The sequence below is a fragment of the Adiantum capillus-veneris genome, chromosome 15, assembly GCF_014529385.1.
Source record: "Adiantum capillus-veneris isolate H3 chromosome 15, ASM1452938v2, whole genome shotgun sequence".
Lineage (NCBI taxonomy): Eukaryota > Viridiplantae > Streptophyta > Polypodiopsida > Polypodiales > Pteridaceae > Adiantum > Adiantum capillus-veneris.
In genome coordinates this window covers 117,858,394-117,883,253 of record NC_140945.1, presented here as the reverse complement: position 1 = coordinate 117,883,253, position 24,860 = coordinate 117,858,394, and the positions used below count along the sequence as shown (strand labels likewise).

Sequence of the window (24,860 nt, the reverse complement as noted above, 5' to 3'; positions counted from 1 at the left end):
AACAAAGTTTTTGTCTTATAAGACTCTTTTTCTTTATTGTGCACAAATGTTAATAAGTATGTATGCTTAGGATCATGTTTGTGGAGACGACGTCCCCCAAACACCAAGTAGAGTTTGTCACTCTACTATGGAAGATTGATACGGACTAATGTGTAGACATGCTTGTGGGAGCTAAGGCTCTCAAGCACCAAATGGACTAGTCATCCACTATGGAATGGTGTCGTAGGGTAAAATAGGGATCCTCTATCCGCTAACAAATTGACTAATGAGTAGGATTTATCTTCTCTACCTCATAGTCGAGGACAACTATGATTTCAAGAGAGAGGTAATGTCATAAAAACTAATATCTAATTCTCCCAAATGGTTAAACTGATCATTTAATATGGGGAAGTACCAGGGGGGTGAAAGCTAGAATATTGGTAAGGTTGCCAGACCGCTCTCTATCAGGGATCCAAAGGGGGGACAGTCTGCAAAAGAGTAATGTGTTTCAAAGGGGCTTAAGAGACCTAAGGTTCAGCTCCATTAAAACTTCCATGGGCTAAAGTTCCTGAATTTAATTCAATTGTCCAATGGCCAAAGTAGGGAAAAATTGGATGGTCATGGGAAGACTAAAAAGTCTTCCCATGTCCCTAGGAAGGAGGGGACGAGCCCTAATGGTAGGGGATGAGAGAGAAACACACACACGCTCTCCCAACTCTCCGGAAAGGGAAGAATGGACACATGGCAGGCTCCTAGGCCAGTTGTCCCCAATTTCTCCTCAAATCCTATTGGATGGCCATAGAGGTGGACCAATGAGAATTATGCTAGAGTAAAATTAGTATAATCAATTTAAAAATGTTTGATAAAAGAAGCAATAGAAATTAAGCTCCCTAGAAGACTATTGGATAGTCTCCCAAGGGGTCCAATGAGCATCCAGCAGCCCAATGGCTTGTCTGATTCCTATTGGCCAGAAGACAAAAAGGTCCAATGAGAGTTTAAATGAATTATTTAATTACCTAAAGCTCTCACAAAAGTGGAAAGGGGGACACATGTCACAAGGCTATCAATTATGCTTCTAAATTGTGATTGGCTAAGCTTTGTAGGAGCCAATGGGAAAGAGGGGTCGACCAAGAAGAGAGGGTTGCATTTTTGTCTCACAATGCTACACACACACACACACACACACACACACACACACACACAACTCGTTTGCAAAAAGAACTCTATATCCTTCTCCAAGATTTGGGAAGTTGAGGCCTACACCAACAACTCTTGGCTATGGAATGCAAATCCAACCAAGAGCCAAACTTCAATGGCATGCTCATCTCCTCTACCATGCTAATTACTAAGCTAAGCTATGCTATTAGAGTGATTATGTGAGGAAAATACTTCTTTCTCGTAAGATACATCTTCTTCCTCTCAATCTATCCTAATTCCTTGCTAGCTCTCACCATTTTTGAAGGTGTGTGAGGTCTTTGGACTGAGGCTAGGGACACTAGGTGTGTTTTTCAAGCATAATTTGGTGCATGAAGCTTCCATCTTCATTGCACCAACTAGTTTTGTCAAGGAACACATATTGTATTGTACAGAAGTCTCCTTTGATGGGAGAAGCTATAACACAAAGTCGTTATGGAGGGGGGACCGGCTCCACGTAAATCCGGTCCTCAATTGTTGTCAATTGTTCTATTTCTATCTCTTTTCAAGTATTGTCAATGCCAAATTAGCTAGGTGTAAATTTCTATGGGGGGTTTCTACTAGTTGGTGGTGGGGATGTGTCACACAACCCAATATGCCTCCTTGTGTGTGTCATAGTAGCACCCAAAAGTTAAAAGGTATTTGCCCCTAGAAAATTTAATAACAGGGTGTAGAATCAAAGTCAAAATATCCTCCCCAAAGATTTCTCAACTAGGTGTACGATCAAAATGCTTGTCCCTAGAGAATTTAATAGTATGGCATAGGCCAAAGTGCCTACCCTTGAAAGAATGTATGCCAACCAAGTTGGGCAACTAAAAAAAAATGGTGCTTCCTTTGATGTGTGAGGTTTGAGAATATATGGTGAATTCCACTTAAAACCCCTTCAAAGACAAATCAGTCCAAAATGTACTTTTGGGTGATACCTATATGGCTAGGCTCCTCTTGACATGCAAAACGATGAATCTATTTTTCACAGATTATCACTATGATGGAGCCCATGGATCATGATCAATGTGTTGTCTCATTTTTTAACTACTATCATTCTTTACCACTCTCTTATGTTGGTCCTCAACTACAAGTGGTAGTACTGTTTTTGATAATTTTGGATCAATATTTCACCCAAAACCAAGTATTTAACTTGTTTGGTCTAAGTTTTCCAAATTTCAATCCCTAAAAAACTTTTTGTGATTATTTTTCAATAGACTTCACCAGAAACTCAAATTTAAGCTAGATCTATTAGTTGGTAAAGTTTCCTATAATTTGGTGGGGATTGATGGATAGTAATCCATCAACACTCAGGTTTTGGAAAATGTGTTTACCACTATCTAACATTACCTCTCTATAGTGATGTCACAAAGTTCTAAAACATTTGGAGTTGGTTAGCCCCCTCATATGTGAATGTGTTTTTGGATCATGTAGCCTTGTGTGTAGCATGTTTTTGACCCAAACTAGCTCAAAGTTGAAAATCATTTCAAGTTTGCAATGCTTAAGCTTTTGAAGTGTGTGGTACAAAGCTCACTATCTATGCATAACCACTGATTAAAAAATTTGACTTCATAGATTTCTTGCCCTGCCCCTAAAGAATTCTTTCCCAATGTTTCAAAGAATTTGGATTTGGGTTTGCCATTTTGAATTGGATTTCTAGAGATGGCTATACTTTTTTCCATTTTTTCATACCTAACCTAGCTCTGTTTTTGGTCCAAAAAATCTCAAAATGAAAAATGTTGCTAATACAATCTTTATGCTCTATAAAAGTTGTGGAAAAACTCTTTCTATCAAAGGTGATGGTCCTTGGGTTGCGATCCATGTACCCTCTCATATGGAAGTGAAAATTATCAAACTTATTCCCTATGTCCCCTTGCATGCAACGATATGAATTTTGTGCAAAATGACTTCCCAAAACGCTCTTAGATTTTCTAGATTGTGTTTGGTCTCTACAATCATAAATATGATGTTCTTTGACCCAAAATTTTGGATTTTCTCAATCTAATGTTGTGAATGGATGCGGAAAGCAACAAGGATCAAAAACATAACTTCTAGGAATGATCAAAATTCACATTAAAACCCTACACTAAAGAGCTTTCTTATTTTTATGGGCCTACATAGTTTTGAAGGTCTTTTGTTCTTTTGAATGCCCAAATGAGGTCCAAATTGCATGAAATTTTGGATGTATCGCAATTCATGTGCACTCTTAGATGAAGACAAGACTTTCCAAACATGATTAGATGTTCCTAAACAATGGTGATCCAAAATCTTTTTTGGCTCAAATATGTCAACCAAAATATTCTAACTGCTTTCATGGGCATTTGACATGGCAGGTAGGATGAACTCTTTAGTGTGCTAGCATGCATAATTTGTAAGCACATTCACCAATCTTCTTAAGGATGATACTTTGAAACCTTGAGAAATATCCACTCCCTCCAAGTAGACTGGGTGATGTTTCACATCTACAAACTTCTTATATGGCCCTGAGCTTGTTTAACATTGCTCTTATTAATTGTCAACATATCAAAAGGTTCCTTTAAGAAACCCTCAGCCACATGTATGCATTCATTGGCTAATTTGATGGCCACAAGAGAATGAGGTTGATAATCATACATGAGTATAAATGGGCTTAAATTATGGAAACATGCTTTGAACTATTGTAAGCAAATTCCAAAATCGACGAATGGTCTTCCCAATCTATCTACTTTTTTACTAACAACGTATCTTCTACTATGTGACCACTCAATTTGTCCATCTATCTGAGGATGATCAATTGTACTCAAGTTAAAAGTAGTCTCGAGTTTACGAAATATTACTCTTAAAAATTTTCCATCAATTTTTTTTGTCTCTATCGCTAATGATAGTAGACAAAAGTCCTATCTTACTAATGTTGGAGCATGTACTGTAGTCTATGTAAGAATAAACCTACCCATCTTGGGCAAGCAGTCTCCTACTACCCAAATACAGTTGTGGCCACAAACCTACAATAAAATCCATAGAGATGCTTTTCTATTTTTTGTTTGGGATCTTTCATGGTTGTAAGAGTCTGTCTACCTTAAGACGTTTGGTTTTTTTCACTTGACATGTTTGAACATTTATCACGTACTTGTGTACATCTGTGTAAATCTGGCCATTGAAATTTCCTTCTAACTAATGCATATGTCTTCCAAATACCAGGATGACCTGCACTTGGATTGTCGTTACACTTAGAAAGAATTTGGAGCCTAATGTCTAAGTTTGGCACACACACTCCCCCCCCTTGTAGAGAAAATATCCATCCTTGATAGAAACATTCTTCCTTTGACATGTTTTCTCTTCTTTTGTTAAAAACTTCTTCTCTTCTTCTGTTAAGAACTCCTGCTTAGCTTCATTAGTACTTAAATCTTTGTTTTATGACATTTTTACCAAAGGAGAGTGTTATTAGACCTTAGGTGGCCTATTTGAACAATTTTGTTACAGTTTTTATGACCTGGTAAATGATTGATCATGATTATTATACCAAGTTGTTAAAATGCCATCAAACTTTGTAGATTTTCCCCCTTAATTCTAGTATAGCTTCTCCTAAAGTTTTGTGGCTATCCAAATCATTTTAGTCATTGAAATGGGGTGATGATCAAGAGTGGTGAAATAGGACATTGGTAGATTTTTTGAGCTGAGTTGGCAATTTGCCTATAGAGACTGGCACGTATTCTTGTTAGGTTCCCTAGGATTCACACACTCAAAGAGTACCGACTTCCCATCTGCATCACTTCCTTGAGTATTGACACGAGTATGTTAGTGTCAAAAAGCTATGCTATGGACATCCATGCAGTGACCCGCTAAAATTGGCGCCATTTTTAGGGAACGATCCTTAGGTGGTGAGTGACAGTACAAATTTAGAGTGATTTTTATCCAAATAATTGTCATCCATTCCATACACATGAGAAACAAAGCAACTAGACTTGGGTTTAGTGCTCAATGGAGTCTAGTGTTGTTACCATATACATGTGGTAGTGATGTGTGTGTGTGCACACTTAGGACCGCTGGGGCATTTTTTCCATCACTTGAAAGTTTTTTCCCCGTGCACTATATATTTGGAAGAAATTAATCTTACCCTTTCAAGACAAAAATATGTATTTGGAGTTAATGAAGTGTTGATTATGGGGTATATGTGTGGTGTCCTTCTGGTAGAACACCTTCTCCAAAAAAGATAGATGAAATCAAAAACATGAAAGAAACGTGTACAATTACAACTAAAGTTTGAAGATTTCTTGGCACGTGCGTCTTGTATCTTATTTGGATAGCACATTATGCACATGTAGCAGATCCTCTTATAGGTTGGTGAGAAAGATTCAAAAGTTTCAATGGAAAAAAGAGCTAACAAAATCCATGAGGAAGCTAAAAAATCTACTTCATTCATCACCAACCTTGAGAAAGATAGACTATGCATGTGAAAGACCTGTCATTGTGACAATGAACACGAGTCCTACATGGATAGGATGGGCAATATGACAAGATAATGACAAGGGAAAAATGTATGTGGTGAGGTTTGGGGCTAAGGTTCCGAGTTCTTGCCAATGAGATTATGTGTAGGTAAAAAAATAATTATAAGGAGTGGTCACAACATTGAGTTGTGACAAGGAGTACTTGAAAGGGACATCAATGGTTGTGGAAATTGATTGTTTGTCTCACTTGTAATGATTACAAATTGTTCAATTCTCGACATTGCTATGTTGAGATGGATAGACTACATAAAATCCTTGAATCCCGACCTCCAGCATATTGCAGGGAAGGACAATCCAATGATAGATATGCTATCTAGGGCAAGGTGTGAAGATGATCAGGACATGATTGTTGAGGGAGCTGATGTAGGCAAAAAAAATTACACCATTTTGCATGCAAAGAGTAATCGTCCATGTTTTGTATCTTCACATGAGTCCTTTTTAAAGGAGCTATATGAGGATGAATGGCTCATGATAGGTCGCTACCTAAGTATCACGATAGAAATAACATGATTGTACTGAGCAAGAATTTAAGAGGATAAGAAGAAAATCATATTGCAGGAGAAACAAGGGCCGGGTAGAGGTTGGCTACACAACGTTTCGAAACGCTATCGCGATGGGGCGAGCGCCAAGCTACAACACGTTTCGAAACAAGGACTAAGTAGGGGCAACGTTCATTGGGCGGACTCCAACGTCTCAAAACGCAAGACTGAAAAGGGGGGGAGGGGGGGTCGCAAAGGCTCTGCACAGTAGGGTTGTCCTAACATTTACTGCCACAGTAGGCGTCTCAAAACGTTGGTGCACGGCAGCACAATCGACAGAAGGCTACAGGGAGGGTGTTCCGAATCGCACAACAAGAAGGAAGGTGAGCTCTCCAACGTTGATTTGGGGTACTTGCAAACTGACAATGTTTTAGAACGCCAGCAGGGAAGAGGTGTCTTCGACGCTCTTCTTTGCTCCTCCACGCCAAGGTCTTCAAGGATCACAGAGCTACACCGAAAGCCTCTAATACCATGTCAAAGTCGACGATGCAAAAGCGTAGACCAACGGGAGTGAGCATGAGAGTCTCCTGAACAAATCGACCTTGGCAATGAATAACTGAATGTGTATACAATGGAGGCAAGAGGTTACTTATATAGCAATCCCAGTAAATTGCCCTACCCAACACTTTGACAAATAAGTAAAATAAATACCTAAAAGCCAAACTAAATAATGGGATCACATTGGGCAATTCACTTGAGATGCCTGAACTTTAACACGCCCCTCATTGCTCCATGCTCCAATGACCGAGCTGTGAAATGCCATCGAAGCTCCCCATCCCATGCTTCGACCCTTTGAATCCGCACTACATTTCGAGGCTCTCGGGCCCCTGATCTTAGGCCACCTAAATCGAAAAAATGCCTAGTCGAAGCTCAAAAACCTCCAAATGCCACATTTACCAATGCGATCAAGTGGACACACTACTGCCCCCCCCCCCCCCCCGCCCCCCCCCGACAAACTTTCCATTATCCATAAATTGCAATCTAGAGCTCTAATTGGCGATCCGAAAGGGACATGCTCCACAACACGAGCACTTTACATCTATCTGTTGACATCAACTATAGCCACCTGTCCCCACTCGTCCTATCTGTTGGGGATTTACAAAACATTGTTCACACAATATTGACTTTAGGTCTATGCAAAAGTGTATCTGCTGCTTGCCAAGAATGTGAACACAAAAAAATTTGAACTGTAAGAAATTTTTTCAACATCATTCGTTTGTTGGATAACTTCGTTCGATGATTTGTTAATGGATTGTCAAAAAGATGATGCATCTAAGAGCTAAGTGCATACATCACTACATATGCTACAACATGATCCACTTGTAAAAGGACAAATTCTAAATAATCTCTACATACATCAAAGAGGATTTCAAACACCTTGTGAGATCAAGCAATACCACGAGAGGAGTGCAATGTGTAATCATGTTAATGTATCATGTGGGTTAAACAAGAGGAGTTTTGTATCACAAACATTTAAAGCAAATTAAGAAAAATACATTAACAAAAGGGATTTTATATTCAATATTGGAAAAAGTCATAAAATAAGGGGTCACTTAAAAAACCTCCCTTTAATGTACGTTATATAGGGGGTTCTCAATAATGCACCCACCCACCCCTCCCCCTCCCCCTCCCCACCCAACAAGAGAAATACTAACACGAGTTGAAAGAAGCTTTTCCTTGAGAGTTGTAAAAGCTACGTCATTGTGAAACCTTTGATTGTCGGAGCACAACCCAATACAACTATAAAGCTCGTGCAAATTCTTTGGGGTGGGCCACTCACTTTAATCTTTTGTGGATCCGACCTTGTAGAATCTTTTGAAATTACAAGACATATTATATTTTTGAATTCACTCTTCTAGCCATTGATGTAGAGCTTATAGCCATGCGATTCTCCAAAAATTGCGCTTTGCTAATCCTTGTGGTCATCAAGAGTAAGGAATAAATAATGATATCATCAAAGAAAAATCTATGTAAGCACTGCTAGAGTCCAACACTCTTGTTGCTTCACCTTGGCTTACGACATACTTATATAGCTAGTGTGTCTTGGGCTTGCCACCTACTACGTAGCAATAAGGCTACGCCTCTGTACGAACATTCACTTTAATATCAACCACCCAGTTATGTCCAATGCCCATTTATTCTCCCACACTTTCTAGGCACCCTTATTTTTGTGGGTTGTTGGGTGATTTTCTCTACCTACACCTCTAACCTCTATATGTGCATGTGCACATGGTAGGCAAGGACCACTCAACGTTTAATTGCAGCCAGTTATTGCCTTTTTATGGTTGGTAATGATTATGGGGGGTAGATCATCCTATCTCTCTCTCTCTCTCTCTCAACACGCACACGGTATCAAAGCTTAAGCTCTTGCCACTAGTACAATAACCCTTTCCCTTGATCTGAATTTCCTAGCATTTTTTCTAGTATCCTCTTTTTTTCTAACCGCATTTTTTTTTCCCTCATTCCTCTCCTTGATTAAGCATTCTTAAAGACCTTAAGACTTTTATCGTTTGTAGCAAAGTCAATTTGCACAAATCAATCAGTTGTTTCAGATAAGGTAATTTAGACACTTACCTTATCAATCAAGTATATGGAAACAAGCCAAGGAATAGTTGCAGGCATCTTAAAGGGTGCCTTAAATTGAAGGATTTTTTAATGTCACAAGGTCAAACAAAATGTTTATCGAAGTGAGCATGTTCATATCTAGCTTTGGCAGAATCCTCATAATCTTATAGCTCTTTTAAGGCATCTGAAATTGGAATAAGACACAACTTGGGAAAATTCTATTGATTGCATTCACCGATGGAAGACTTTGGATCACCTCACAAGCAAGCTCCGTATCCTCACCCAATAATGCCCAATAATGCCTTGGGTCTCCACGTCTCTAATTAGGCTATTCCTTGTGAGGCCCTAGGTGAGGCCCACACTTGAATCCTAAGAAGCCTTGATTCCCATTTCAATCTCTTTCTAGTAGCTCATGTTCTTAGGGACAAATAAAAGGTATTCTAAAGGAATCTTTCATAATGATGCCATGAAGTGATCATAATCTCAACTATAAGGCCTGCTTGAAATGGTGTCTCAATCAATGTACAAAAAGCTTACATCCCAACATGCATCAAACTAGTTTATTCAATCTAAAAGACTCCAACCTAAGGGTCGGTTCGTCTTTCAATAGAGCTAGCTAGAAATAAACATTCACACTACTTAGCCCAAGTTGAGTGTTTAAAATTTGTCAAGCCTATAAACCAACCAAGCCATTGACAATTTATTGTCTCACAAATTTTATATCTAGATGAATCCAAGATAAACCCACCTTTAAAGGAGAGTGCAAGGTATAGACCCATGGTAGTCACCCACAAGATAATGTAACCATCCGCTCCTCTATGCATAAAATTGACTAGATACCACTACGTCGTAAGTGCCCAATAGTGGGTGTAGAACTAGGTTCTAACATATGCTCCCAAACACAACACAACACACCACGCACACACACATGAGCATACATCAACACATAGATCAACATACTAAGTTTCTGTCATGACTCTGAAGATCAAGGGCAGACTCAACCATAATGAAGCCTAGCACTAAAAGAATCATTAAATCAAAAAAATTAGCATAAAAATGAGGTAGTTGATAGAGCATACGCACCACGAAAGATTGAAAGAATTAGCACAATATCAATTGGTCGTAACTTGGGCGAAAACTTCACAATGTGAAGTCCACATGTCCGCTATACGACTAAAAAATATACCTAGATGAATCCAAGATAAGCCCAAATTCACCTTTAAAGGACAGAGCAAGGCATAGACCCATGGTAGTCACCCACAAGACAATATAACCATCAGCTCCATTTATGCATAGAATATTGACTAAATACCACGACATCCCCACTAACGCCGTCAATGCCCAATAGTGGGTTAGAACTAGGTACTAACATATGCTCCCAAACACAACACACACCCTGCGCACATACACATGAGCAAACATCAACACAAATCAACATACCTCTCACAAATTTACCTATTGATCTATTTGGTAACTATTTACTTAGAAGCAATCATTTTCATTCGAGAAGTGCTACCCCATGTGACTTACTATCTCGAGCCACCACAATATTTTCAACAGAGCCACCAATGTTGACGGCTCCACTTGATAGACACTAGCTAAAAAATAACATTTCTCACCCTACTTAATGTAAGCTGAGAGTTTAAAAATTGTCAAAACTCTAACCCAAGCCATTCACAATTTACTCCCTCATGTCGCCATCCTCTAGCTCCCCCGCAAATATTATTCATCGATCTATTTGGTAACTATTTAGTCAGTAACAACAATGCTAAAGTAAGGGAGAGTCAGACGCAGCAAAGTCCTACATTGTGTATATCCTCATGCAAAGCAACCACATCAAGAGTAAGACAATCTCTACAACCTTTCAAACCACAGCAATTTAAAACAAATATACTAAGACACAGACAACAAGAGCATCTATACATAGAGAATCAAAGCAATCAATGTTACTACAATGGTTTCCACCACAAAGCATAAATCAAGTAAATAGAATTGAACATGTGAAATATGTTTATTTTTTATTACATTCCGGTGTGATCCTAAGAACTCACGAGTAAGAAGCCACAATCATTACAAGACTGTCAAAGTAGTCATTTATGGCAGCCAATTTCATACATATAACATGGTCCAACAACAACAAGAGAAATCAGTAGGTGACCTTTCATGTAGGTATGACATGTGATACAGATTCGAATACAAACTTTAAGTCAAACACAATCTGAGATTATGGCAGCAGCACGAGCACTAATTTATCCTGTTGAAATCATCAAAAACCTGAAACACTCAGCCATTCTTGCGAAAATGGAGCTTACCTGAGATAATGTGCAAGTCCTGGATGATGAACGCATTTGATGGAATCACTCCGGGAGGTCATCTGAGATTGTATGCAAGTCCCGACGATAAACACATTCAATGAGATCACAGCGCATAACCTATTTGGACATACCAAAAGACGTAAACCTGCATGTGTACGCATGTCTGTGTGCACACAGGGGCGTTTCAGAGAGGCAAGCAATGGGCTCAGATTCGCCTTCTATAGTTCTCGCATTCTTCCCAGCAGATCCAACCACAACAAGCAACAGCAGGGGCGGTGCAGGTGGGAAAACGGCCCACGAGCTCCAGGCAAGACGCAAGCTGCGCTCAGAAGGGGAGAACCAGCAGGAAGTCAAGAAGAAACATGTAATCGTCACAGCCCTTGCAGGACGAAAAGAGCAGAAGAAAGGGCAGAGGGAAGGCAAGGGGGGGAAGACCTTCCCTGCGCCCCGTCCTCTGCGCCCTTCAGGCACGGCGGGACTGAAGGCCCTTGTTTTGAAAGCCCCCATCATGTGTGTCTGGGGCAGGGCAATCTTCATGGGCAAGAGACGCGAGAAAGAACAGTGCCCCCCCTTCTCCCTCCCGCGTCTGCCTCAGACTTAAACTAATGAGAGCAGTCAACTTCCAAAACACGTCCTATTTATACCCAAAATCTATTTATGTTTAGTTTTTGGCCTGCCCAAAGGGCAAAGGCTATAGACATCACTTCTCTTTTTGCTCACTAAAATATTTTAATTTTTTTTATGTTCATTTTGTGGTTTTTTTATGAAGCATCACTTTGTGGCATGATTAAAGTGGTGGAGAATGTGGCCACTATGCGCACAAAATGGGTATCCTAAGTGGTTGGTAGAGGTAGGGATATGGATTGCCCATGTGTAGCATTTTTATTGGCTGATGATGATTTTTGGAGGGAGTGATAAGACACGATGTTTAGGTTTTCATGGAGCTCATCATTTGGATGTTACGCGACTTTTCTTTCTTGTCTGCAGCCAGAGCCGCAGAGGGATGGCGAGCTCGAGAGGGTTGCTTGGGTGCGCATGCTTGTGCGGACCCCTTCAAGGCAGTGAGGCCCATAGGGCCTGCCCTCACTCTCTGTGTGGTCATCGTCTTGTCCATGTAGGGGTGTTGAGAGGTAAGGTGAGGCTTCCATCGCCGCCCATGCGTCCAATACGCTATCTTCCCCTCGCTTGCAGTGAGCTCTTACCTCTTTTCTGTGTACACCAGCGCATGCCTTTCCTGCTCGTTCTGTCCCTGGAAGTCGAACTGTTATAGAAATGATATTTTATGATTTGTTGCAGTTGACAGGTGGAAAAGGCTTAACAGAGCTAGGCTATTGCAAAGGATATCATATTTTATGTACATTTTATTATTCAAGTGCTCTTTATGAGCTTTGGCCATTTATGACCGGCCGGCCAGTTTGTACTCACTTTGACCATTCAAGAATCTATAAATTAAATACGTGCAAGAGGGAAATGGTCACTCTTGCACGGGGGGAGATTGCACCCAGTGTCTGTGTATTCTTCTCTCCTCTCCTCTCTCCTTTCTCGCCGTGCCGGTGTGGCACTCCGCTGTAGGAGGCGCATCTGCACGTGCTCTCTCAATCTCTCTCGCTCTCTGTCTCTCTCTGTTTGTATTGTGCTCGAGTATGGATTTGTGCGAGTCGACAGGTACGTAGATTATTTGTTTATGTCTTGCTATGCGATATTTCGGGTATTTTGCAGGGCTCTCTATGCTCTCGGTTGTAGCAGAACAGCCTCGGAATGCCTTTGCTGCACAAGACTGCATTTCGCCTTTCTGCAGCCGCCATACGCCCTCCCTCACACAGATTTCGAAGGTATCTTCCTCCCTCTCTCTCTCTCTCTCTCTCTCTCTCTCTCTCTCTCTCTCTCTCTCTCTCTCTCTCTCTCTCTCTCTCTCTCTCTCTCTCTCATCTTTGGCTTATCTAGTTTCTTCTTGTACCAGGTATGGGGCTTCAAGACGGATATGATGGGCCTGCACAGTGTCAGCCCGGGTGCCTTTCGCTTGACAGCTTCAGCGTGTGTAGAATCCGCTGTAGAAGCTGAGAACATCTCGGCATTGAAAGTCTTGGCATCGAAATTATATGCTCGCGCCCTGAGATCATGTAGGATACTGATTTATCAGTTTTTCACATGCTTTGTATGGCTCTCTTGCTATGCTTTGGCTTATCTGGTTTTTTCTTGTATCAGGTATAGGGCTTCAAGACAAATATGATGGCCTGCACGATGTCAGCCCCGGTGCCTTTGCTTGATAGCTGCAGCGTGTGTAGAATCCGCTGCAGAAGCTGAGAACATCTCGGCATTGGCAGTCTTGGCATCGAAATTCTATGGTCGCCCATTGGGCCTTGCTTCCCGCCGCTTCCACAAGGCTGATGACTAATCCGTATTCATGAGCATGTGAAGTGCATCTCAAGAGCTTGTTTTTGAAGATGAGAATATTGTTATTGGCTGGGGCTGCTGCACTTTTGTTGTAGTTGATGCGCATACTATTGCAGAGGTAGATGCATTTATTTTTCCATTCATTTGCGCTATGTCTATCTTGCCTTGCTTATGCATTTGTATTTTGTATATGTAATTTTGCTTCGGATTGCAGGGCAGTAGTAGCTATCCAGGTTTGTTTGCTGGGACGCGACTGCTGAGAGGGGCCGGGACGCAGTGCGAGAATTACCACTTGGATGTTAAGTTAACTAATTATTGCCTTCAGATAATGTCAAGGTTTACATAATGTTGAGGTTTCGGGTATGGGCTGGGGGCGGATATCTTTGGCTTTGCTTCATGTCCTTTTCTATATTTATTTGGTGTGGATTGGAATCGACAACGGGAAAGCTTTGATTGTTCTTCTTATTCTTCAAATTGTTAAGAGTACATTCGGTTTTGTTTATTCTTGTTATCTATTATACCAACTGTCTGCTTTGACTCTGCAGATCCGCTGATGAAATCTTTTCTGGAGTACCTACACTCATACTGTCGATCTCAGGCCATTAGTTTGTGGCTGCTGAAGAAGCTCAAGGCTTCTCCTTGTATGCACCAGTTGACATTCGCTGATGAAGCTAGTATCCAGGTCTGTTTTCTCTTTAAGCTGAGTGACGAAAAGAATTTAATTACTTCAAGAATTTTCTACCTTCATCTCCTCAGTTTCGCAAGGCAAATCTTGGAACAGTAAATGAATTTGCCTTTTAGACTTCCATGATAGCATCTTTGATGCTTAAACTTGGTTGTTTTTTATATTATTAATTCTTTCATGGTGACGTGAGAATTAGCAGCCTTGTGAGCCTTTTATCTACGACTTGCTCTCAGTTTATCGAGGATTTGTTGTGATGTCTACTCATTTGCTATTCATCTCTAGATGAATAGAGATGAAATAAAAACAGACTGAGCATTAAAACGAATGGTACTCTTCTACTGGATAAGCTGTGATGATGACTATATACCCAACTATGGATTCACATCCTTCATGTTGGGTATTCTGTTCTGAGCTTACGGGATAGGGAAAGACAAATGTCAAGGCGGAATTTAATTGCACTTGCGGATAATTTTGTTTAGTAATTTCCTATGATTTCTATTTTGTTGCTAATTTGTTTCCAAACTTAAAATAGAATCTCTGAGCAAAATAGTCTCTTTGGTATTATAACTTTCCATTAAATAATTATCAAAACTAAGAAGATATTGTTGTACACAAACTTAATTTTAATATTATAAAGCAGACAGGTTTATATTAATTTGAGAAACATGTTCTATCCTTGTTAAAAGGATTAGGGTTTTGAATAGAACTAGGTTATTATTATGCAGTCAAGACTTTTCAATATTTAAAATAATAAGTCTAAATTCATTTTAAAAAAAACTTTTGATAATATTAAAATCTCTTGAAATAATTATGTCGCCCATGATAAATGCACCATCCTAGTATATATTTGTTGACTATAATATCATTTTATTCCGATTTAGTGTGAAATATTAACTTACTCTTTTAAAAAGAATAAAATAATTATTTTTTACTCTCATTGCTACCAAGACAAGTTATAAAGTCGCCCTTAAAAAACGTGCTCTCTTACTTTAAAAACGTGAAATGATATCTTCTCATTTATGAAAATATTGCATCATCTTATTGCAATCTCTCTGCTTTGGTTTCTATGTTGAATGTGAGGCATTGGCTCTCATCATAGAAACACATGCACTATTACTCTCCACTACTTCTCTTACAGCCTCTATATAAACAACTCTCTCTTGCACAATATACATATGCTATTCCTGAAGCCTAAGCTCTTCTTGCTCATAGTTGCTTGCAATTCTAGCTTTATATACCTAATACAATGGATACTCCCATGAATGGTGAGTACGTTATCAAGATTTCATTTGAGCTGTGATTACCTTGAGCATGTGATCTCGAGCATTGACATGAGCATATGTTTGTAGATGTTTGTTTTGATGATGCATTGTCTGAGCCCGAGCGTGTGGAAGCACCTTCGTTGCAAAGAGAGCTTCTTGAGAGTATGAAGTGTAACACTACTGCTGATTTTTCACCTTTGTCTCGAAACCTCAATCAGTCCTCTGAATCTTCTCCGCATAGCAAAAAACTTAGCCCAAGAGGAAAGTTGAATAAAGCCTCTTCTTCAGCTATAAAAAAAGGCATTGCTCGCAGTCAGAGGTAATGCTTGTTGTTTTCCCTATTGATTCGATAGAGTATATTGCTCACACCAATGGTTGTTTTTAGGTAAAGCGACTAGGTGCTTGGCAGATACCTCATTCTCGTCAGCTCTGATAAAAAATATAAGTGAAGAGAAAGACGAGCCTAATGTTGAATCTTTCTCTTCACAGCTAGCCATAACCCCTGCCCTAAGAAACTTAGCTATCTCCGAGTTGTCAGAGACTGCAAATTTTAGATTTGCCTTGGAAGGCAAAGTGCTCTGTAAGTATGGTACTTATAAAATACCCAAGTCTAACTTTGGTAGATACATGCGTGCAGACCTCCTTGACAGAGAATCTCGTCATACTGTGACTTTTGTTGTGACTGAGATATACCTCTCAAACTTTATCGAGGCCTTTTCTGTCCATGATTACGTGTGCATCGAGGGGGCATGTGTAAAAAAGGCTGTTGCAAAAGACGGTGGTACCTGCTTGTGGGCTTTGTATGCAGATGCAACTACTTTGGTAGTTAAGGCAGAGCCTTTCGAGTGCTGCCTCTACCTTTATCCAGAACAGAAGATCAAAGAGCTGTTGGCCCAAAGTTGTAATTCTAACGAGTCGGTGTCGACTGTTGCGTTCATTGTCGTCAAAATACAGAATGCAACTAGAAGTGATGGCACTCCTAGTTTTTGATTGACTATTGATGATGGGCCTTCAACAAGCGATCGAGCTAGTGTAAGTGTTGGCCAACCTTTACAGTTATAGTGCTTATCTTTTTTTTGAGATTTGTTTTATGGCAGCTTCTCTTTGTCCCAACACGGCGCCTCGACTATCAACTTATGGTCAATGAGGTCAAAGAAAAGGGATTCTACACTTGTGTTGCTCGTAACATCAACGTCTTTAAGCACTTATCGAACACTCTAAGTGTCGTCGATGCTACAATCTTGTGTCCATTACCTCCTTCATTGGCTGATGTCTTTCAAGAATACTTGCATAAACAAGTCTCGAATTTAGGCTTTGGGAAGAAGGTAAATTTTTTGACTATATATCAAATAAAAATCTCTATAATCCTCATTGTTAATTGTGAAATTGGTATGTGTTTGGAACTTTGGAGATTGTGAGTGTGAACAACTTGGATGTGGAGTTCTCTTGTGGCACGTGCAAAGGTTTGAATGTAAGCCGCCAAGCTAGCAACCCATTTTGCTACTCTTGTGGAAGACAATCTACAATCAATAAGCAACCAGTGTTACCTGCCAAACTATATCCTCAAGATGGAGAGACTGTTGGTGTTATTTTACAAGGTGTTGTAGTTGACTCTGTGCTTGGATTCTCTCGTCCATTTCTGCATCTCTTTGAGCAAAGCTTGGTGGATTTAAAATCTTCGCTCTTGAACTTTAAGAAGACTGGTTGGTTCACTAGTGACAAGTCGGGTCAGGTGACTGCTTTCAAAGGTGCTTAGTTGTGTTTCTCTTTGTTACACTATACTTTTTGTAAAATGGCAAGTGATCTCATTTTGTGGGCAGAAAGTAAAAGATTGTACCTTGATCCCATATTTATATGTAATTTTTCGAACAACAAAGATGTTTTGCTAAGCTTACTTCACCTTTTTAACTTGAGTCTCTCATTGCAATCTCTTGAGTCCAAAGTTATTGATGTTATTATGGAGCAAATAGCATTAAGAAATAAAGACATTTTGAAAATTTGGGTGCAGCCTTGGATCATAAGTCTTCAATCGCCCTCTTTTGATCAAAGAGAATTTAAAATATCTCTCTTGTCTAGTCGCCAATCCTCAATGATGTTGAGCGTACACTTGGTTGGTATAATGTGCAGGATGTTTTCTGTTGCGTGCAAACTTTACTTTTACCAAGGTGAGGCTATACATGAAGCTCGCTCCTTTGCTGCGCATGACTGTCCATTTTCATCCACTTTGCCATCTTTGGTTGTGCTGAGTTTGCATGGTGAATTTTTATGGTTTCCTGGTGGCTTTGACCGTCCTAAACATAGACGATGTGTATGGACTAAAGAGGCTAGTTTGTCTCTAGCTACTCTTGTCAACACCCATAATGTTGCTGCTCAGCAAGTTGCATCTATTTTCTTGAGTTTATACCCCAACACCTTTACTCTTAAGCAAGTCACAACCAAAATTTACAATATGTCCAAGTCATCTCGAACACATCAAAGAATCTCTACAGTTTCATCTAGTAGAACTTCACAATATGCGAAGATCATCGAGGATACCCCTTCTTTTGATTGTGCTTCATGTGGTTCACTTATGTTTCGTCAAAGTTTGCATGGCATGTCAAAGGTGGAGTTATTGCTTCTTAAAAAAATAAAATCAATCGTGGTGATTCACGATAAAGTGCTTTGAGTGTGTCACCCATGCAAGGTCACATTGAAGAAACAAGAGGAACCACTATTTTGCATGAGAAGAGAGATGACTTTTAGTGTCAAAATATCTAGTGTAGAAAGGTTGAATTCAGTAGAGAGTCGTCTTGTATCTTTGCACATACCATTCGCACAAATTCGTGAACTCAACTTTGAAGGTCAATTTGGTTTACGCGGAAGCATTATGAATGTAATGGCAGATTTATCAAGAGTACAAAGAGTGTTGCCACGCTTCTCTAGTGATCAAGCTTCAATTCTAGTTGAGATTAAGCGCAAGCTTGATTATGATCATGCCTACTTGAGTGGCATTGTGCGGCCAAATTGTGTACTTCAAGCTTTGATTGACCTATTGAACACTTATACATTGAGCATGGTGTTTCTATCGATACATCTTGGTCATCTAATTTCATAATCCATGCAGATGTGTGTCGCAATCCACACCAAGAGGATCTTGAAGATGAGAATGATTCCACGGACACTTTTGTGCACGGTATCTACTCCGCTCAACAAGTTGTGGACCATAATTCACAAGTTGCAAGTATAGCACCTTGTGAGGGATTCAGCCCTCTAAGCATTTTCGATGATGAATCTTTTGAGGAGTTGTCATTCCCAACATTATTTTTTGGTCAAAGAAGAAAGTATCATCAGTTGGCGAAGAAAAAATACCAAAAAGTGGCACAATGGGAGCTTAAAAATGTGGATAGACGATTTTCAAGCAACATTGAAAATTTGTTCTTCAAAACAATGAAAATTATTATTGCGAAAGTGCTTGGATCTATATGGGTGCACTTACGCAAGGGAAAACTTTGTGGCAAGCAATTACAAGCAAAACATGTTCAAGCTAGCACTAACATAGAGCAGCTGCTTTCATCCGAGCTAGGGTACCACGACTTCCAATCACTACGCACTTCAATCGATTACAAGGTGAAGCTTAAGCGAAACGTGTTTGCAATGATTCGTCAATTGGGCTAGCCGACTTTCTTTGTAACATTTTCATGTGCTGAGCAAAGATGGGACACTTTGAAAAAATGTTTGTGTGCATTGAATCCTCATATTAAAGAAACAGATTACCCAACCAAAGCCTCATTCATTCGTGCACTTGTACGTTTTGATCCTGTAACAACAGCACGATACTATGTCCATAGATTTCAAGCAATGAAAACGGAATTGAAACGCAACAATGCCATCTTTGGTGAGTTTATGGATTACTTTTTTGTGACTGAGTTTCAAAATAGAGGAAGTCAGCATGATCATGGATTGCTTTGGGTAAAACATGCACCTCTCTTTGGTGCAGCGCCGGATAATGATACAATACATTTTATCGACACACATATTGCTACCGACAAGAATTTGTTAGAAAAGTCTCTCAGAAGCGTGCAAGCCCACTACCATCGTAAAACATGCAAAAAACGTAAAAGCTTTTGTCGGTTTGGTTTTCCGCGTCCACCCTCTCGAGAAACTACGATTCTATATCCAGTCGCAATGGCACAGACAGAGAAAGACGCATTGTTAGCCTGCAAAAAGTGCATTGATGATCAATTGCTTGCTCTTGGGCATGATTCAGAAGTGTCATATGATGAATGGTTGACCTCTTTGGGAATGACTGAAGAAGTGTACATTAAGTCCCTTTCGGTGAGCATCACAGAGCCAACACTGCTCTTGAAAAGACATCCAAAGGACATCTACACAAACAATTTCAACAAAGAATTGTGTACTCTATGGGATGCAAACATTGACATTCAATTTATATTCAATGGCCATGGCGCTGCTACATATTGCACATCATACATGACTAAAAACGATTCGACCACAAGCAAAACAATCAAGCACATATTGCAAGATTGCAAGAAGACAAAGTGTGTCAACGCTGGATCAGTTGAAAAAAATTGGCAGTGCTTTGATCAATACACAAGAGATAACATCACAGCAAGCCACATACATTTCTCTTTCATTGCCCTTACATAGTGAAAGCAGACAATTAGTGTTCGTAAATGCAGATTTTGAAAGCCAACGCACATTGTTGTTGAAAAGAAGAGCTGCATTGAATACTTTGAATCCTGATGATTCCAACATTTTCTTTGACGATATTGTCACCAAGTACACCCATCGTCCAGACAACCTTGCACACATATGTTTGGCTGATTATGCAAGCAACTACCGGTGCATGTGTGACTCTACCCGCAAGTCTAAGAACCCTCGAGTCATACGATATGCTAACTTCATTTTGGAGAAAGATGCAGAGAGGCATTTTCATGAGCTTTGCTTATTGTTCCTTCCATTTACGGGCAATGAGAAAACCTTTGAGACAAGTGTTGATTGTTGGAAAGACAAATATACCACAAACTATGCAATTATAGATGAGAATCGTCAAAAATATTGTAAACTAGAACTTCGTGCAGCAACCTCAAACACACTCTCATTGCCCTCATCCTCAAGATCTAAGCCTGGCGAGTCATACAAATATGAGTTAGTACTTGATATTCAACCAAGCAAGCCCACTACAAGATCCTTACCAACATTTCAAAAATTGGCATTGTGCACCGAGGAGTATCACTCACTTGTGTCCAAGTTGAACATCGAGCAACGTTCCCTTTTTGACGACATTATGATTAGAAAGCGCTTGCAGCCAACTCAACCAATCCATCTCTTTTTGACTGGTGGTGCAGGAACGGGGAAAACTTTCACTTTGCAAGCAATCGTGCAAGGCTTGATTCGTCACTACAATGCCTCCCTTGAATTAGATGTTCATGTTCCCTCAACATTTCTAATGGCATATACAGGAAAAGCAGCTTTCAACCTTGGAGGGACAACAATTCACTCAGCATTGCGTTTGCCCCTTGTCTTCTAACCAAATGTTTCTCTTTTTTTTGAGAGCCTTGCCGAGCTCTCGCAACTGTATAGAAACCTCAAGCTTGTTGTGTTTGATGAGGCATCTTTGATTGGGAATAGACTCTTGCGTATCATAGACACAAGGCTACGATCAATTAAGCACAATCACGTAGACCCATTCGGTGGTCTAGATGTCATCTTCTGTGGTAACCTGTGTCAAGCAAGCCCGGTTCGAGATCGTTGGATATTTAGTGAGCCACAGGATTCTTTGCAACTGCTCTCACCTTCATTCTGGCTCACCCATATAAAATGCCACGAGCTCACAAAAACAATGCGTCAATCAAATAATGACTTCATTGCCATTCTCAATAGAATACGCAAAGTAAAACACACAACCGAGGATTTGTTGCTCTTGAATACCAACCATACCAACAAGGTCTTTAACAAATTGACAACACCCCATTTATACTTCACCAATAACTTGAAGGACTCACATAATGTACTTGTTTTTTAGGAATTGCCTACTCACGCATACATAATCCATGCGAGAGACAACCACCATAAAACTTTCTCAAAAAACCTTGTTGTTCCAAACAACCCACAAAACATAGCAGGCTTGTCCTCAATCTTGGAGCTTAAAGCAGGAATGATTGTCGAGCTTTGTGTTGGCAATATCGATATTTCCGACGGTCTTGTGAATGGCGCAGATGGAAGTCTGAAGCTTGTGGATAGTACAACTAACTGTCTTATTGCATGGATAGAGTTTTTTGATTCCTCAAGAGGCTGCAAAAAACGACATGTGAACCAACACCTTAATACGATTCCCATTGGCCCTCAGTGGACACCAATTTTTCAAACAACAAAAGAATTTCAAGTTGGTAAAAATGCATTAAACATTGTCTCTCGAACTCAGTTTCCAATACAAGCAGCGAATGCACGCACTATCCATAGGTCACAAGGCTTGACAATGAGCATAGTAGCCTTTGATTCAACATCAATAAACTCACATGGATTGGTTTACACAGCTCTTTCCCGCATCAAAGATCCATCAAACCTCCACATTCTCAATCCGATTCATCCAGCTCAAATCAAAGTCGACAAAATTGTGCTTGATGAGCTTGACCGCCTCAACAATGATGCCAAATGGGAGTATTTGACAAAATTTCCATTCGCATACAAATGCACACATCATATCATTCAATCATTGAACATCGTTTCTAGTCACAAATATCTCAAACATATCAAAGACGATTTGAATTTTACAAGTTCCGACATTCTATGCCTCCAAGAAACAAAGCAAAAAAAATCCTTCCAATGATCTTGCACCAAAGTTTCATCATGTCCATCACCACAACAAAATAGGTGTTTCAATCTACTACAAGCCTAGCATCAAGCTCCACTCTGCAAAAACATTGCTAGCTCCAGGGATAGAAATCATTCAAGTTATATTAGCCATTCACGAACACCTTGATTGGGAAATCATATGCGTCTACAAATCACCAAACACATCTTCAACCGCATTGGTCACTCAACTCTATACCTTGCTGCAACAATCCCATCCTACACGAATGAGTGTCATCATGGGAGACTTTAATGTAGACAATGAGCCCACAAACAATCAATATCGTTACTTGGAGGAGAAGCTCCAAGCACATGGCTACACACAACAAATTCATGATGTGACCACTATGTACAACTCAAAGCTTGATCATGTTTGGATTAAAAATCCCCCTCCATCATTCATCACAGGCACACGGTTTTGCTTCTGGTCCAATCATCAATCCACACATCTAATTATTCCTAAATGATTCTTATACCTCCCTCCCTCCCTCCCTTTTTCCCGTCATCTCTCCCTTCCCTCATCCTCTCCACAAAAACAAACCATGTTTCCATATTCTATGCCTACCTTTATCCTAAGAAGACACAATTTTGCTACTCTTCAACCCTTCATCGAGGCCGACATTCTGTAATGTAATCTCCAAATCACTTTCTCGATCAATGTGACTTCCGTCCTTGTACCTTTGTGTTTCCCTTCCATGTTCTTAATTCGTTTCATCTATTGGCAGGCCTTGTGATTTTATCACTTGTTTTTTTAGGTTACAAAAGTTAGAGAAATTTAGTGTACAAACCTCCAAATACAGTCAATTTCCCTCTAAATTTTTGTAGGTTACAAAACTTAGAGAAATTTAGTGTACAAACCTTCAAATATAGTCAATTTCCCTCTAAATTTTTCAAAGTTTTCCAAGTTTATAGATAAAATTTTATTTCGAGCACGTTCTTCCAAGCACTACATGTTAGTAGCTTCAAACTAGGCATGCTTGCCTAGCCCTTTCCTAGCCATTAATGTTTTCAACATATAATAGAATGCTATTGGTAAAATAGTTTTGTTGGCGCTGCAGTTTTGTCATGTTGTTGTCATTGCTCATTTCTTTAAAATTCAATATGACAAAAGAGGGATAGGAGTTAGGGAAGCCTTGCTCAAGCTAACTCTGCCATTTATGTCAGAGTTAGGCATTGTTTTTCAAGACCATCCAAAGCTTGCTCACATTGCAAAAACGCTGCAATTTTTTGACTCTAAAACACCGAACATAAAGGAAAATGAGGGGGTCTCGTGTGAAAGACTCTAAACAAAGAGGTTTTTTTTTTACCATGAAAGGTTCAGCTCTATGTACCATCATATGTAGATAGGCGCATGCATTATCCATGGACTCATGGGGTGTTTCTCTGGGGGGTGAATGCATGATAGGAGGCCACAATCTTTATTGGGCAAGATGGTCCTCATCTTTGACATCGTACAACGTGGGAGTTTAGGATGGTGCATGATGTTATTGATTTAAGAATGAAAAACACTCCTTCAAATTGATGGAGGGGTTCGAGGGGCCATTCTCCACAAGGGTAGGTGCCTGAGGCCTCATGACGTAGGGACAAGGGTCCTAGTGGACATGGTCCTAGGTGTTCGACCATAATATTGGTCAAACCTTATCTATAGATGTGATGGAAAGGGGTCCTAAAGATAGGGGACATGGGCACCTAAAAAGAGGAGTAGGATGTGTGGAGATCACACAGTCAGTAGCCATATGTCTTACATTGGTATCATAGCAAAATCCATGAGCTTGTGGATGTGGGAAAGCCACGTGTGCAAATTTAGCATCGCTGCCACATTCTTAGGGAAAAAAGAGTAGTTGGATCGATCGCTTGAGGGGAGAGAGCATCATCAACTACCAACGCTTTTGGTGTAGCTACTGGCACCAAAATAAAGCACCTATGCATCCTTTGCATCTTTCTCTTCTTGTGCAATGCCCCTTACGGCCTCTAACGATTGACATGAACTTCTCTTCCTTCTTGCATGCTCCCAACAAACCAAGTAGAGTTCTTTCCGTTACTTCACACAAGGGGGAGTTCTCACCATTTACCAAGTAGAGTTCTTCCCGCTATTGAAACTTGAGCAATTGAGAAGCCAATAGCAAAGTGAGGTTTGTGCATCTTTACATAATTCTTGTTTTTCTTTAGGTCATTTTTTTTTGTTTTTTTATGTAGAGAGTCATTACAAATTACACACCGACGTAATCCCACTATAAACGAACCAATTGTTCTTCTTTCTTTGGAGTGTTTTTCTACTTCATTTCTCAATCAAGTTGTCCGACAACCCTCTTTCGGATGAGCATACGTTCGATTTTCAAAATCCTTCACCCAGATGTGGCATGAGAGCCAAAGAGAGTGATGATTTACAAAGTGATAATGGATTCATTAACATTCACGATTTCAATACACTTCTATGACAAACTCGGTAAATAAAAATTAACTTGGCCTTGATTAATACAAATTTAACTACACATGTTAGTGTTGGAAATAGGGTTGTAGGGAAACACATACAGCTTGGAGAAGACGAAGGAAGCTCAAGGAACACAATAGAGAGTATATTACTTAGTGTGCAATGGAAAGATAAG

At 39.9% G+C, this 24,860-nt stretch overlaps 2 protein-coding genes and 1 long non-coding RNA gene across 3 annotated transcripts; 2 read left to right on the top strand and 1 right to left on the bottom strand.

Moving 5' to 3' along the window:
• Nucleotides 1-10,752: 10,752 nt before the first annotated feature.
• Nucleotides 10,753-11,682, bottom strand: LOC147441352 (uncharacterized). The gene is made up of 2 exons (XR_015184364.1): nucleotides 11,059-11,682; nucleotides 10,753-10,824 (listed from the first exon to the last, which is right to left on the bottom strand). It is a non-coding gene; the product is annotated as an uncharacterized LOC147441352 (long non-coding RNA).
• Nucleotides 11,683-16,538: 4,856 nt separating this feature from the next.
• LOC147441351 (uncharacterized) lies at nucleotides 16,539-17,158 on the top strand. Its single transcript, XM_086483708.1, has 3 exons — nucleotides 16,539-16,727; nucleotides 16,796-16,857; nucleotides 16,918-17,158. The coding sequence occupies exons 1-3, from the start codon at nucleotides 16,539-16,541 to the stop codon at nucleotides 17,156-17,158; spliced, it is 492 nt and encodes a 163-aa protein (XP_086339834.1).
• A 372-nt stretch (nucleotides 17,159-17,530) lies between these two features.
• LOC147441350 (uncharacterized) lies at nucleotides 17,531-18,067 on the top strand. Its single transcript, XM_086483424.1, has one exon. The coding sequence runs from the start codon at nucleotides 17,531-17,533 to the stop codon at nucleotides 18,065-18,067; it is 537 nt and encodes a 178-aa protein (XP_086339550.1).
• The last annotated feature ends 6,793 nt before the right edge of the window (nucleotides 18,068-24,860 follow it).